Consider the following 17,176-nt stretch of genomic DNA (forward strand, 5'->3'; position numbering starts at 1 on the left):
CTTATCTCCAATGAAAAATAGTTTTTTTCTTTCAACTTAGAAACTTATCTTGTTTTCCCCACCTAGAGCTATAGGGTTGGTTGGTTTGTTTGTTTTTTATCCTCAGGATGATCAAAACTAATCTATATATCCCTAATTTTCTAGGGAAAAAAGTGTTCAGTACCTAATGTGAATAAAAGACTTTAATTTAGGTCTCTGTTGTTTTATAAGAGAAGTAATCAAATCATGTAATGCACTGGCATAATTCAGTACAAGATGTGATATCATTAGGCAGGGGAGAATTTCTGTTGCAATAAATTTATAAAGCAACAAGCACAGAGAAAGATCCTTAGAAAGGGTCAAATTTAAAAGTCTAAATTCCCTTTTCAAAAATGACTTCTGGGCACTTAGGAGCTTAACTGTCACAGCAAGTGGATAAGACTTAAGGCTTCTAAGTGCCTAAATCACTTTTGAATATAGGATCTAGATTCCTATGTCACATCGGCCCTTTTGTAAATTTCAACCCAGAAAAACTATGTTACAAAGTAACTCAGCAAAACTTAAGGTCAAGGAGAGAAAATGGAGTCAGAAAATTTATGAGGAGAAATACAAAAAAAGAAATTTTTGATAACTAAGACTACAAAATAAAAAATATTTACTTGATTCTGGAGAGTTTTTGCAATATAATGCTGAGTTTTTCCACTATCAGTAGATCGAGTTTAGGATTTCGAAGCAACACAGAACAAGTACGGAAAAAGGACTCATTGCTGCAGGCTTCTAGGAAAGGCTGCAAAAAACCTGTAAAGCAGTAATGTAATGTTCTCATCAATTAATTTGGTAGAAAAAATCCAATACTATAGTTAATAAAAGATGATGTGCACTTTTTACTTGCAATGTAACAAGACAAACTACGTAACTTTTTGGCTTCTACTGCACTTTTGACATAAAACTCTAGCAGAATCAGAAACTACAGAACCTGAGCTACAATGTTGTGCTGACATCACCAATAATACGAATATAAAACAAGGTAGTAAACACAGTAAAAGCATTTTGCTTTCTGATCAATAAAAAATGGCAGGAGGGAGGGCTACTTTTAACTCAAGTGATAATTCTGCATCTTTGACACACCTATCTGAAACTCACATATAGCTGTGCACATCATGTCATCAGCAGGCAGAAGCACTAAGCAGTGCCAAAGGTGGTTCACCAAGGAGTATTGCTTTAAGAAGCTGCAAAAGTACATGTCAGCAGATGATACTGAAATACTTATAGAAGCTAATGTGAAACTAAGTAATCTGTCATTATCGAAATGTTTGTTTACTAGAACTCAGCTTCGAGACAGGTGCAATAAAAACTGTGAGCAAAAAAAAACCAAAAAAAGATTGATCCATATAAATATTAATATAACTCCCTTAATCCTGCATACCTAAAGCTTTTGGTCAAGTCATGCTGCATTTCTATTCACTTTTGTTCTCTTCTCCACAATCTTATTGCTAATATATACACAATGAAATCGGTCCACATTTTATCACCACATTTTCGTACCTAACAAATTAGTTTATAATTACAAACCATCAAATTCTGTGTTTAAGAGTTCAAAAAACTAATAAGGACACCAAGGGTGAACAATTCATTTTTTTGGCCTGGCAGGGCAAAGAGAATGCAAATACAAATACATGCATCATATTGCTAAGTCCCCATCTTGTGAAATGGGCATGAATGTGCATTTGTCCCACCCAAAGGTAGATGACGTTTTTTTAAAAATTAAAAACTCAGATTAGTTTTATTTAAATCAATTTTTATTTACATTAAATATATTTTTCTTTTTTAAAATAAACCTATTTCAAATTACATTTGAAATTATGTCAATTTACATTAAGGCCTAAGCCTACTTTAGTCCATTAAAATAATTTAAATTAAAAAAAAATACAGCAGCATCAATAGGCCCTCCTCAAATTACGAGACAAAGGGTGCCTATTTTTAAATTGTATAACTGGGGTAAATAGCTAACTTTTTAGATCAACTCAAGGTTTATAAATTATCACAATGCTGTATACTACATTAAGTAGTTTTTTTTTCCTTCAGTCTTTACAAGGGAGCAAATATTCTATTTAGATTTTTCCAAATGTAAGTACTGCAATTTCTGTTCTGCATTTTTAGGGCTTTGTCTATATGGTGGGGTAAGGTGCTCTACAGAGGTTTGGCTTCTAAAGTGCACTAATGCGTTGTGCATTAATTGGTCAATGTACACCCGGCTGATGCACACTAAAGGTTCCCTAGTGAGCTTTAACATAGTGTTGTTTCTAATGTGCAACATGTTACTGCGCTTTAGAAATCATTCCATCTCCCATGCATCCACCGTAGAACACCTTACCCACCTCACCATAGAGACAAGCCCTTAAGCACCTAAATACTTCCAAATTCTGTCAATTCACTAACTCCAGGTAATACTTCCTTTGTTTAATACATTTTAAATGCGAAATATGCTCTGATAAACTTGTTTTCTTTCTTATGATTCTTGCATATATAAGGTAACTTTATGCAACTAATAAAAAACAAATGTAAAATGTTGCTTTTGTACACTTTTAATTCCAATTTCCATCCAAATGCAGCTTGGCACATATCCTGGGTAAAAAAAATATCAAATGTTTACCAGTCACCATTTTCTAACATAAAATATGTTAAAATTGAGAATTCAAATACATGTAGGTTAACCTATATAATTGTTTAAATACATATGTACATATACAGTATATTCTTCCAGTTAGCAAAAGGAAGTACCAAATTGAACGTAAAGGCTGTATTTGGTTGCAAATAAACATGTTCCAATGGTTATAACAGCCAATGAGAAAGAACTTTTCTTTAGGACAATAACTAAAAAGTACAAATGCAAAATCAGACTAAAACCAATTATTTAAGTCAAGGTTTCCTGCTTGCTGATTTAAACCATGATTTAAATAAGTGATTTCAATCAATCCTCCCTGTTATGCAACAGCAACAATCAGAAAATATCAAGAAAATTTCACATTCTAGAATTGCAGATGATACTAAACTACTCAAGATAGTTAAGACCAAAGCAGATTGTGAAGAACTTCAAAAAGATCTCACAAAACTAAGTGATTGGGCAACAAAATGGCAAATGAAATTTAATGTGGATAAATGTAAAGTAATGCACATTGGAAAAAATAACCCCAACTATACATACAACATGATGGGGGCTAATTTAGCTACAATGAGTCAGGAAAAAGATCTTGGAGTTATCGTGGATAGTTCTCTGAAGATGTCCACGCAGTGTGCAGAGGCGGTCAAAAAGGCAAACAGGATGTTAGGAATCATTAAAAAGGGGATAGAGAATAAGACTGAGAATATATTATTGCCCTTATATAAATCCATGGTACGCCCACATCTCGAATACTGTGTACAGATGTGGTCTCCTCACCTCAAAAAAGATATTCTAGCACTAGAAAAGGTTCAGAAAAGAGCAACTAAAATGATTAGGGGTTTAGAGAGGGTCCCATCTGAGGAAAGATTAAAGAGGCTAGGACTCTTCAGTTTGGAAAAGAGGAGACTAAGGGGGGACATGATAGAGGTATATAAAATCATGAGTGATGTTGAGAAAGTGGATAAGGAAAAGTTATTTACTTATTCCCATAATACAAGAACTAGGGGTCACCAAATGAAATTAATAGGCGGCAGGTTTAAAACAAATAAAAGGAAGTTCTTCTTCACGCAGCGCACAGTCAACTTGTGGAACTCCTTACCTGAGGAGGTTGTGAAGGCTAGGACTATAACAATGTTTAAAAGGGGACTGGATAAATTCATGGTGGATAAGTCCATAAATGGCTATTAGCCAGGATGGGTAAGAATGGTGTCCCTAGCCTCTGTTCGTCAGAGGATGGAGATGGATGGCAGGAGAGAGATCACTTGATCATTGCCTGTTAGGTTCACTCCCTCAGGGGCACCTGGCATTGGCCACTGTCGGTAGACACATACTGGGCTAGATGGACCTTTGGTCTGACCCGGTACGGCCTCTCTTATGTTCTTAATTGCTTCAACAAAAATTGCTTATATGACGAGACAAACATACTGAAAACTTAGTTTTTAATTTAAGAAATAAAGGACAACAGTTATTCACTGTTTCAAAGCAATCTGATATTTCAATATGATTCATAGAACGGATACAGAAAGCTAATAAAATTATGTTTGACTTTCTTACATATACACTATATTTTCTAACTGATAGCATGGGTTAGTCATATCTAGCAAAGGGACACGGAATTGGGAAGAAAGATGTTTCTTAGTTTATTTTTTTTCCTTGCCTTAAACTCATTTGTAAGTCCTACTTAAGGCAACTTAGCAAAATATGCAAACTACAGCATAAAGCAATGAAGTAAAGAAAAAATGGTTACCTACCTTTCATAACTGTTGTTCTTTGAAATGTGATGCTCATGTCCATTCCATTCTAGGTATGTGTGCGCCTATGTGCACTGTTGTCGGAGACTTTTGCCTTAGTGGTATCTCTAGGGTTGGCTGTGGTGCCTCCTTGAGTGCTGAGCTCTGGCGTCACTATATCAGGCGCCGTCGGCCCTACGCCCTCTCAGTTCCTTCTTGCCAGCAACACCGACAGAGGGGTAGGAGGGTGGGTAATGGAATGGACATGAGCAACTCATCTCAAACAACAAGTTACGAAAGATAGGTAACCATTTTTTCTTCTGAGTGCTTGCTCATGTTGATTTCATCCTAGGTGATTCACAAGCAGAATCCCTGGAGGTGGGCTCGGAGTTCACAGATGTGCGGCTTGCAACACTGCTCTACCGAAGCCAGCATCATCTCAGGCTTGCTGTGTAAGTGCATAGTGAGGCATGAATGTATGCACAGACGACCAGATGTCATCCCTGCAGAGGTCAGAAATCGGCACATGGGCCAGGAAGGCCACTGCCGAGGCTTTGAGCTCTAGTCAAGTGGGCGGTCACAACCACCAGTGGAGGCACCTTCGCCTGATCACAGCAGAAACAGATGCAGGCTGTGATCCAGGAAGAAATTCTCTGGGCGGATACCGGATGTACTTTCATCCTATCTTCCACCGCGATGAACAACTGCGTTGGACTTTGGGGATTGGTCCTGCTTTGAGCAGGGGGTTGGACTAGATGACCTCCTGAAGTCCCGTCCAACCCTAATATTCTATGATTCTATGATTTGTGAAATGGCTTGGTCCTCTCCATGTAAAAGGCTTGTGCCCTCCTGACGTCTAGAGAGGGCAGCCCACACTCCTCCTCTGACTTATGAACCTTTGGTAAGAAGACTGGCAGAAATATGTGTTGGCTTGTGTGAAACAGTGAAACACAAAAGCTGGATGTGCTCACAATTGGACCTTGTCCTTGAAGAACACCGTATAGGGTGGCTCTGATGTAAGCGGCCTAATTTCGGAGACCCTTCAGGTAGAAGTTATTGCTACCAGGACTGCCACCTTGCAGGAGCGCAGAAGAAGGGAACAGGATATCAAGCCGCTCCAGGCCTTTCAAGAATTGGACCATCATAGAATAGAACCATAGAATATCAGGGTTGGAAGGGACCTCAGAAGGTCATGTAGTCCAACCCCATTCTCAAAGCAGGACCAATCCCCAGACAGATTTTTGCCCCAGATCCCTAAATGGCCCCCTCAAGGATTGAACTCACAACCCTGGGTTTAGCAGGCCAATGCTCAAACCACTAAGCTATCCCTCCCTGCATGAAGACCAACCAGCCCTGGAATGGAGAGTGAAAGGCTGATATAGAGGCCAGGTGGACCTTAACTGAGGAAAGAGACAAACCTTGGAGCTTGAGATGCTTGAGGGTAGTCCAGGATCAGCTGCAGCAAGGCCTGCTAAGGCCCAACCTCATGGACCAAGGCTCAGCATGCAAAATGTTTCCATTTGTCCACATAGGTTGGTCTTGTGTAGGGCTTCCTACTTCCCAGTAGGACCTGTTGAACTCGGGCTGAACATTCCCGTTCCTCGGCAGTAACCATGGAGGAATCAAGCTGTGAGGTGCAATGCCGCCAGTTTTGGGTGCACAGCCGGCCATGGTTCTGCGATAGGAGATCTGGCCAGAAGGGCAGTGGCATCAGGGGTGCCACTGACAGATCCATGAGTGTGCTGAACCAGTGCTGGCACAGCAAAGACGGGACTATTAGGATGATCTTGGCCTTGTCCTGCCTGATCTTCATGAGAACTCTATGCAGCAACGGCACCGGCGAGAAAGCGTACATCAGAGCCCCCGACCAAGGAAGCAGAAAGGCGTTCGACTGAGAGCCCCTGTTGACCCCCTGAAACGAGCAGAACTGGTGGCACTTCCTGTTCTGGTGAGTCGCGAACAAGTCCACCTTAGGAAGATCTGGTCGACTACATTGGGGTGGAGATACCACTCATGTCGAGATGAGAAGGTTCTGCTGAGATGATCCACCAATACATTTCTGGTTCCGGGGATGTGTGCTGCCACAAGATGAATGGCATGCTGCATGCAGAAGTCCCATAGACTGAGAGCTTCCTGGCAAAGGGCTGACAACCTGGGCTCTGCCCTGCTTGTTGATATAAAACATTGTGGAGGCGTTGTCCATGAGGACTTGAACCACTTTGCCTTGCAACTGGGGCTGAAACACGTGGCAGGCCAAGTAGACTGCCCTGAGCTCCCGGACATTTATGTGGAGGGAGCGGTCAACCCCCGAGCAGCAGCCCTGTGTACTGAACTTGCCCAGGCGGACTCCCCAGCCTAGGTCAGAGGCATTGAGCACCAGAGTCAGCAACAGGGCCGGGGCCACGAAGGGGACTCCCTGCAACACCGATGCGGGGTCCAGCTACCATGCCAGTGATGCCCAGATGTGGTCCAGCACCTTGACTACTAGGTCTGGGACATGCCTGTTGGGGATGTAGACCGATGCCAACCATGTCTGCAGAGACTGGAGGTGGAGCCGGGCACGTCAGGCCACATAAGTACAAGCAGCCACGTGGCCTACCAGCCTTAGGCAAGTGCAGGAGGTGGTGAGCGAGTGACCCCTCACACGGGAGATTACATTCGACATGGCTTGGAAACGGGACTCCGGAAGGAATGCCCTAGACCATGTGGAATTGAGAACTGCCCCAATAAACTCCATTTGTTGCACTGGTATGAGGATTGACTTCTGTTCATTCACAAACAGGCCAGATTGTGGCATGTGGACCACACCAAATTGAGGCTGCTCTGCACGTGATCCCGCAATGTGCCTTTGATGAGCCAATCATTGAGATAAGGATAGACCTGGACCCCCCAATGTCTCAGGTGAGTGGCTACTGGGGCCATCATTTTGTAAAGACCTGCAAGGCTGAGGAGAGGCTAAAGAGGAGCACCATGAACTGGAAATGGCACTGGCCTACCATAAAACAGAGGAACCATCTGTGTCTTTGGAAAATAGAGATATGGAAATAAATGTCTTTCAAGTCGAGAGCGGCGTACCAGTCTCCTGGATCCAGAGAGGGAATGATGGAGACCAGGGATACCATGCCAAACTTCAACTTTTTGAGGTACTTGGTGAGTCATCATGGGTCTAGAATGAGATGTAGGCCCCCTTTTGCCTTCGGAATCAGGAAATAGCAGTAGAAGAAACCTTTCCCCCTCATTTCCTGAGGAACCTCCTCCACCACCCCCAATTGTAGGCGGTTTACCTTCTGAATGAGGAGTTGCTTGTGAGAAGGGTCCCTGAAGAGGGACGGGGAAGGGGTGGGTGGGAGCAAGAGGTTGCAGAAAACTGGAGGGTATAGCCCAATGACACAATTTCTAGCACCCAATGGTCTGAGGTGACTCTCAACCAGGTTGAACAGTAGGGATGGAGACGGCTGAGGAAAAGGTGAGGCAGATCTGGGGAGGTGACTGGTGCATTGCTCGAATGCACACTCAAAATGAGCACTTCTGGCCTCCATGGTGTTTCACTGGGAAGGTTGCATAGGCAACTGGGAGGATGAAGGGTGGTGGCAATTAAACCCAGTGTCCCTTCTCCTCGCAGGTCCCTGCTGAGGCTGCCAAGGCCTTTGGCTTGGAAGCGGCCAGAATGGCTTCCTCGCAGACTGAGGTGTATGCATCCCCAGGGAGCAAAGGGTGGCCCGACTGTCTTTTAGACAGTTCAGCCTTGCGTCCGTCTGGTAAGAGAACAGCCCGACTCCATCGAATGGGAGATCCTGTATGGATGGATCCCAGGCCATCTAGAGGAAGCTCCGAGCCACCACGGTACCTTCCTCCACCACAGCCCTTAACTCTTGGGCTGCCTCCTGGGGCATAGAGTCCTTAAACTCAAGGAGGGCGTCCCAGAGGTTAAAGTTATAACGCCCCAACCGAGCCTAGTGGTTCACCACCCTGAACTGGAGACTGGCTGTGGAATAAATTTTCCTTCCAAAAAGGTCCAGTCTCTTGGCCTCCTTATTCTTGGGGGTGGAACTAGCTGGTCCGTTTGTCCTTTTCGTTGGCCACCAACATGACCAATGACCCTGGCGGTAGGTAGATGTATAAGTATTCGAGCCCATTGGCAGGGACAAAATACTTCTTTTCAGCCCGCTTGGAAGTAGGCGAATGGAGGACGGGGTTTGCCAGATAGCTTTGTAAATGTTTAGGACCCCCTTGTGGACTGGGAGTGCGACACGTGCTGGCATGGACGCGGAGAGCACATTGAACAATGTGTCCGATTGCTCCGCCATTTCCTCTGCCTCGAAGCCCAAGTTGGTGGCCGCCCATCAGATCAGCGCTTGATGCTCCCTGAAGTCATCCAGCGGACTAGCCCGGGAGGGCACTGCCATCGCCTTGTCTGGAGAGGAGGAGGATGACTGAACCACCGGGAGGGCCTGGGGCATTTTCCCCCACAGGGGAAGGGGGTCTTGGGGTGGGCACTTGCTCCTTCCCCACAGTGCCCACCAGCACGTCCTGCACCGAGCCTGGTGCTGACTGGGGCTTGTCCAGCGCAGTGCTAATGCTCCAGCCTAACCAGTGGTGCCTGATATACTGACGCATGAGAGTGGCACTCAAGGGGGCACCACGGCCAACCCTACAGATACCGCCAAGGCAAATCTCCAACAACTGTGCATGTGGGCGCGCGCACACCTAGAATGGAATCAACATGTGCAAGCACTCAAAGAAGAAAGTGTATTTCTTTTGAAAGTTCCTTTGCATGTGTGTTGAGTAAAGTACTTTGTAAATGAAATGTCAAGGTGCTGCTATCAATTTAGTGAAGATGGATGCATCTTTGTTTAAAAAAACAAGGACAGATATATTTTTATTAGTCATAATAGATAGCCTGGGAGTGAATACAAGGTTGTAATTTATTTCAGGAGCTTTACTGAACCCAGTATAAACTGTAAACCCAGAAAGCACAACTCAAGCAACCTAACACCATTTAGAACAGTAGCTGAAAAAAATCTACTTGGCAGTGACAAGTGGGACTCTTTCCCTTGTCAGCATGAAGGTCTAACTCATCAATTTCTGCAGAATTTAAGCTTTCATTTATATATAGTTTCTAGCCCATATGATTGTGAAGATACCCTTCCAAAAGTAACCTCTATGCAAAGCAATGCAATATTGCCTTCCTGAGTACACATACAGATGACTCCAGTGCCTTTTTCTGCTTCTTATAGCTTTATTTTACAGCACCAAGTGAAATTAACAAGATTTGCCAGTTTCATGCGGCTACTCTGTGGACAGTAGCAATACTAACAAGGACTGTCCCTTTCATGCCATTGGATGGGAAGGCTGAGGAACAGCAAAGGCAGACCATGGAGTTACTTATGATAGAAGGCTGACAAAACATAGGCTAATAGAGTGGAAGAGTAACAGAAACCCTCCTCATTTACAGGACCCATGAAGAGATAGATGAAATGATTAATTCTTGTAATTCTGCTTTGAAAGTATAATTTCACTGGATTCCTACCCTTGGGTTTCCCTACAGTGAAACAGGCTGAAGTCCTTTAGCTGTGAATGAATTTTGGCTCTTTAAGACACCCCTTTAGGTCAGACATTTTTAATTCCCTTGATGAGCATGACACAGAGAAGTTCCTAAATTGAAAAAGTAGTATGTGTACAAATATTTATGATAGGATGAGATCATCAGAAAAAATCAACAATTGAAAGGACAGTGAAAAGGTGAGTAGAAATCAAAGGTATCTTCAGAGAAGCAAAATTACAAGTGGGTAATTCTCTCTCTCTCTAAAGTTACCATTATTATGTTATGGTAGTGCTTAGGGTCCCCAGTCAATAATTGTGATTGAGGGCCCTTGTGATTGAGACATTGTGATTGAGACATTGCACAAAGTTCCCCTGCCTCAGAGAGCTCACAATCTAGGTTTGTGACAAGACATAACAGAAGAATAAAACAAGCAAATGTGGAGCAGAGGAATAGGGCTGGGTTTCTACTAAAGAGCAGACAAACTCTCAGATTCTCCAATCACGCAGGGGAAAAAAAATACTGTATGAGGCAGGTTCACATCCCAGAAGAATCATGGAGTCATCCAAAATTCCCATCCACAACAGGAGATGGGAGGGCTAGAGGGGAATATTGAATAGGAGATGAACAAAGGCAAGAATGCATATTCCTCTATATGACGATAATATGGTTTGTACTATAAGGCAAATTAAAAAAAGGAAATTCAGGCTCTGGAACATACACTTCTGAAGCATCTGAAGACTTTACTATACCAGACATCATAACAAGACAGCAGAAAGCCAGTTTCATAAAGATCTAGAAAAACACCCTCCTGGAGGAAAATATATAGTTCAGGAAAGGAATATCATTCCAGCACACAACACCCAACACAATCTGACAAAGGGAACTCAGGTTCCAACGTGAAAACAATTTTCATTTTCTAAGGTAACTGTGTCCAGAGAGGAATAGCTATAGACCATTTCTGTCAGGTATCGAGCAGTATCACTATCCATCTGATTCTGTCATTAATACGACTGTCCAGGTTGACAATATACCCAAGGTGTACCTCTAGTCTTTCTACAGGTACTTTACTTTTGAGACAATAGGGATCATTATGAAAAAAAATTGAAATCAAGATCTCAGGGCCATGTAATTTGAGGCAGATAGAAGATCCTGAGTAGATCTACGCGAGAAATTCTTTTTCCATCCTGCTAAAGTGCTCACAATTTAAAAAAAATTTCCTGTTGAGCACTGACACAAAACCAAAACAATGTGCATTTTCTGCAAGTAAAAGAGAACCCCAGAACAATCAACAGCCTAGTGGTTAGCGCTCTCATCTCAAGTGGGAGACCCAAGTCCCAGCTCTGAATCTCCCACATCCTAGGTGAGTAACCTGAGCACCAGAAGGTTGGCTATTCTGGGGTCTCAGTTTCTCCTCTTAGAAGTGTTCCACTTTGAATAAATAATTAAATACCCATTTGGCCAGAGAGAGAAATTAACTCTACAGCCTGTGGGTTATGGCACTAAACTGGGATGTGGGAGAGTCAGGTTCAACTCCCTAACCACCTTGTTTACCACTGGAGTTACTCCTAAGAACAGTTAACAGGAAGGTGTGACAGGAAAGCTAGTGAAAACACAGTAAGTATTATCAAATATAAATGAATAAGACCACTAGCATCCACAAACTAATTTATAGACTAAGTTTGTTTAAATAAATACGTCTTCAGACAACAGAAAATAAAGTGAGTATAAAGACATTCGTGGGATGACATATGTCTTCAGGCTCAGATTGAATGCATTTTGGGCAGATGATGGTGGCAAGCTCTCCCCACTGACTTGAAGATAATGGGAGTCACCTCTAAGTACATTAGTAGTAGTAGTATTGCTGTAGCACCAGAAAGCCCTAGTTACGGATCACAGCCTTATTGTGCTAGGTGCCATACAGAAAGACATTCCTTGCTCCAAACTGCTTACAAACAAAAAGTAACTGATCCACAATTTGAGACACCTCTGCAGACACACACAAGTATCCTACTTAACTGGCTCTCTGCTCACAGGATATAAAGCCAGGGAAATCTTCTTAAGACCTCCCCTATGTTATTCCTTTTGAAATAAAATTTAATTGTAAAGAAAAAAGTTAATATTTTGATAAAGTTTATAACACAGAATATAAGGCATAAGATAAAAATACTATAGAAAAGATTGACTACTTTAATAAAATAGAACCACCATCAAAGTGGAAAGAATTGCTCAGTTTCACTGAATATAATTAGCTGGAAGTAGAGCAATCAAAAATAGTTTATGTATTTTAAGAGAATTTTTTTTTATAAACTAAGTTTACAAAATCTCTTAGTAACTTCTTCTGGAAGGATACTACTGTACATTGTTAGAAAGCCCATGTTAATGTAATATGTTTAAATGCACATTTATCTGAAAAATAATTGTGGAGATGAACAAGTGCTTCTAAAACATATTTGATAAATTTCTATTTTGGTGGTCTGTGGTTGTAGTAATTATATTTAATTTTTCTTGTAAACTTTTGGTGATTATGAAGTCTATATCTGTCATGTCAGGTTTTGTACAAGTTATAATATTCTGTACAAGCCTGCACAGGCATCCTTAGAAATCTGTACCAACTTGCATTAGTAGTTCAGTTTCAAAAGTACACTGCAGTAGACAATAAGCAATTAATTATTGTTGACAGATTACATCAGATTCCCCTGAAAGTGATCAGTCACCAACAGGCATAAAATCTCACAAGCTGTTGTCTTTAAAAACAAAAAAAATCTCCTTTCTAAACTTAGGTATATGTCATTTTCGAAAATGAACACAGACAGAAAGCGTATTTGTGAGAGTCTCAATTAATTAAGAATAATTAAACACTAGGGTTTTGCCTCCACTTCATGTGGAGATGTAACTTTTACTAGAATCAGTGGCTAATGTAAATACACACCAACAGGAGAGAGAAGAGATGGCAGCAACGCAAGTGAGTGACAGAGTATTGACAACATGACTGACCGTTTGGAGAAGTCCCTCACTATGATTATGGAACAGCAAAGAACTTAGGAGGAAATGAAATTGTTTCCCTGTTGCATACAGTCACCTGCAGTAATTTATTTATAAAAGAGAGAGGAACAACTTGCTAACTTAAGTTCCTGTATCTTATTGATGAATGACCACAGTTGTTTGGACCCAGTATTTAAAATATATCTGATGTAGTATTGCTTTATTATTATTTTTATTGTTGTAGTGCCTAAACTTTGCTAGCTGGCTTCCAAACCTGAGAGTTCCTGCATGATAGAGCAAACAATCAAAAAAGCCAAAGACAGATGAAAGGCAGAAGAATAGGAAAGAAACAAAATGATCAGGGCAATGAGAGGCACACATGTTGGTAGCTACAAATTTATTTAGGTTCTATCTATTTATTTTAAGTTACAGACTAAATTCTCTTTCCTGCATCATCCCTCCATCATTCAATCCCCAGCTGCAATTTCAGTGTTCTTATGGCCATCACAAAATCTGACGCCCAATTCATCACAAGGTATAACAAGGAAAGATTTGCTTTTGATGTTTATCTGTTAAAGGAAAACTGAACCCATTTAGTTAAGTTCAGCCATTTGAAAATTCATAAAGCAAGAGGATGTTTTGAGTGAAGTATCTGGACAAGCTACTTAGAATTTCCTTTTCTGAAGCTGCCACTGTAAGCAACCATTATGGCTTGAAGAAAAAAAAATCACCTAGAAATTGTAGTTTAAGTTATTTAAAAACGTCAAAGCATAATATTTTAACAAAGCACTGTATTTATACTTATTTCTCTTTGTTTGCATTTTTTAAAAAGTTTTCTATAGTAAGGTCAGTTGGAGACTTGTTTACAACCGCTTGCATAGGGTTCCCACACTCAGTGTCTAACATGATTTTAATTTTCAGCAAGACGGTCAATGCCATTGGTGTAATGTTAATTGGGTTCCAAACATTGGCCAAAGCTGGTATGGATAAAGTAGCTGTTTTCTTTAGCTCTTGGCAAGATCACATGAAACATACAGGAACCATGCTGCAAAAGCTAACCAAGTTATACCTTGAGTTTGTAAGGAGATTCATTCATGTTATTGAACATGACTTTGATAAACCATTTCGGTTATACCCTGGTGCGGCCTCTAGCCCAACACTAGCTGTAGTGAGACAGACCCAAGGAAAGGGGGCTCTTGGGATGCAGTCAGCGATGTTTTGTCATCCCTTCCTGCATCAATTTTGCGTTGGGGGTGTGACGTTATTGGTATAAATGGGGACCATATAGAACATGGGTTGCAACCAAGGTCCTGTAGTGGCACCAAATCCTAAGTAAAGGGGGTCATATAAGGTGTCTAAGACCAGGTTCCGGGTTGCTGGTTATAATTATGCTGTCTGTATGTCTGTATCATTTTTAGTTGAAGTTATGAATGTTGGCTCGATGCTGTCAGTATTTCAAGTTTGTGCTGTGCTTCTGGGGGAAGCCTCCCAGACAAGCTGGTGTTAGCTCTGCCTAGCCTGTTTGATGGCCCATTAAGGACCATTAAGGACACAATGGACCCATGGAGAGAAGGCAGACACGCCTTGTGACTCAGCAAAGTATGCAGGGACTGGCTCATGTGACTCAAGGCTCCATTTTGCTGTAAAATTCCACAGTGAAGACAAAGGGATTCTTACACCTGGAAAAGTCTATATAAGCCTAATGCCTCATCTCCATCTTGTCTTCAATCCTGCTTCTGACCTCTGGAGGGACTTTGCTACAAACTGAAGCTTTACACAAGGGACTGAAGGACCCATCCCAGTGGGGGATGTTCTCCAGAGACTTAATCTAAACCTGCAGTTTGCTTCAGCACTGCTGCAAGCCTGAACTAAGAATTTTGCCATTACTGTATGTAATTGATTGCATTTAACCAATTCTACCTCTCTTCTCTACCTTTTTCCCTTTGTAAATAAACCTTTAGATTTTAGATTCTAAAGGATTGGCAACAGCGTGATTTGTGGGTAAGATCTGATGTGTATATTGACCTGGGTCTGGGGCTTGGTCCTTTGGGATCGAGGGAACCTTTTTCTTTTATTGGGGTGTTGGTTTTCATAACCATTTATCCCCAGGACGAGTGCACTGGTGGTGATACTGGGAGACTGGAGTGTCTAAGGAAATTGCTTGTGTGACTTGTGGTTAGCCAGTGGGGTGAGACCAAAGTCCTTTTTGTCTGGCTGGTTTGGTTTGCCTTAGAGGTGGAAAAGCCCCAGCCTAGGGCTGTAACTGCCCTGTTTAAGTAATTGGTCCTGATTTGGCACTCTCAGTTGGGTCCCGCCAGAATCGTTCCGTCACACCTAGCAAACAATATTATGTTAATTAAGCCGATACCTTGTCACAGACATACATATGTTAGTGAACCTGCTTGGTATGAGGGGTCCTAGTACCATGCTTTGAAGACAATAAACCTGACCAAGCCTTTGCCACTGAACAGAGCTTGTGGTCTTTCTTTACGAGTAATGGCGAGGTCTGCTGAATCAACATTAGCTGCAAGCTATACCGGTGCAGCAAACACTGTAGCTTCAGAAATAACACTGCAACACTAGCGGCACAGGGGTGTGTGAAGAAGGATGGGTGGGTTGAAGAGAGAGGGGCAGAGTTAAAATCAGGCGAACACATTTGACATTCATCTCAGGCTATTTGATGCTGTTCAGCCTTCCACCAGTAATATTTTTAAGAGTATCTTTTTTAAGGCAGAGCAAACAGTCCCATTTCCACCAGCACAAACAAAGATACAATGGGGAGTTTGCTTTGAAATTTAAGTTCTTGGAGAAACCAAAATAGTTAAGTATGTAAAAATGCCCAGCTGACTACCTTCAATATTTCTAACACAGCAGCATTCCCCTCTTGGTCCAAAACCCCAGAAATGTTTACAAAACAAAAAGGTTTATGTATCAGGGATCCCCTGATACAGCATCTGACCCATCCTCTGCCTCAGTTTCCCCTTCCTGAACCCACCAATAACTGCACATAAGCTCTCATTTGTTGAGTAACATCCTTTCTTGAGGTCAGTTTTATTAAAATAATATCACAGTTCAATGTCAACTTAAATTAAAACCAGACTTTCTCCAACTATACATTTCCTTAGTCTCTTGTTCAATAGTTCTTTTCCAAAACCCAGGTCCTGCTGTTTGGTGCTTCCTAAAGCCTCTTCCACTTAAGGGTTCTGCCCTGGTCCCACACATGCCTGGCGCAGAAGGCCTCTTCTCCAGGTCCTCTCTAGCCCTTGGTTTCCTGCAGAAGCCTTCCTGCAGGTTTCTCATCCTCTGAGTAACCTCTTTCATATAGGGAAGCAGTGCCTCTTATCTGAGCATCGGGGATCACCTGATCGCTATCCTCAACACCAATCACTTGGGGATGCAGTTTAAAAGTGGCACAGGTAAGGCTGAGCCCCCCCAGCCCCCTTTAAAGGGCTAGGTCATCCAGCAACAGTAAAACCAAACCAAAACGTCACCTAGCCATCTAGAAAAGTCACTTTTACTTATAAGAAGTGGAAAAACTGAGCAGCATCAGCTACTCACTCAAATTATAAAGAAAGTTCATACAAGAGCCTGGCTATTTTCAAGTCTCCACCTGATGGCAGAAGGACTTGCATCCAATGTCTGTTCTAGCATAGACTGACTTCAGAGAAATTAGAAATGTGCCCATCACCTACAGGAGCAATGGAAAAACCTTAGAATGAGTTGCAAGACGTAACAGGGATAAATCAGAAAACAGATCTGACAATATGCTGCATATATTTAAGAAATTAGAAAAATCCCAAAATAATTTACTTATATATAAAGAATGAGAAACAGCTAACTCATGCAGCTAGGGAACAGCTTCACAAATGCTGTATTTATATGACAAAAAGATAAGTACTACTTGCTACTACATATTACATCAGAAAGAAAGTATGGATTGTTTTTCACTTGGGATTTAAGTTTCATTGCATTTGTTTTTCATTTTATAATCCTATATTTTTATTGTTTAAAATTAAGCAAATTTACCAGATTCCATTGTCATCTGAAGTAAACCATCAATGGCATTGGAAAGCAGACCTCTACTGGATATTCTTAAGTGACTTAATATAACAGGCACAGATTGGTACTCCAAAAACAAGGCCTTTCCTTCATCTGTCTTCAAGTCCACGCAAAGGGAATCAAATGCCTGAGCCAGATAATCAGCTGAAAGAGACATTAAAATGCAAACAATTTTATAATCACAGTTCTAATGACTAATCTATAAAGCTTAGTATAAAT

General features: G+C 41.6%; 1 protein-coding gene across 9 annotated transcripts in view; it reads right to left on the bottom strand.

Moving 5' to 3' along the window:
- Nucleotides 1–17,176, bottom strand: part of CCDC138 (coiled-coil domain containing 138) — a 96,959-nt gene that overhangs the window by 36,089 nt on the left and 43,694 nt on the right. For 6 of the 9 annotated variants that reach the window (XM_039529896.1, XM_039529887.1, XM_039529877.1 and 3 more), the window contains 2 exons: nt 16,925–17,101; nt 639–777 (listed from right to left, as the gene is read on the bottom strand). In XM_039529896.1, the coding sequence (XP_039385830.1) occupies nt 639–777; nt 16,925–17,101 (316 nt within the window). Of the gene's footprint in view, nt 1–638; nt 778–2,502; nt 2,605–16,527; nt 16,587–16,924; nt 17,102–17,176 lie in introns of those variants that run through there. The other 3 variants (XM_039529918.1, XM_039529937.1, XM_039529928.1) reach the window with 3 other exon arrangements.

This window comes from Mauremys reevesii, linkage group 1 (genome assembly GCF_016161935.1).
Source record: "Mauremys reevesii isolate NIE-2019 linkage group 1, ASM1616193v1, whole genome shotgun sequence".
NCBI lineage: Eukaryota > Metazoa > Chordata > Testudines > Geoemydidae > Mauremys > Mauremys reevesii.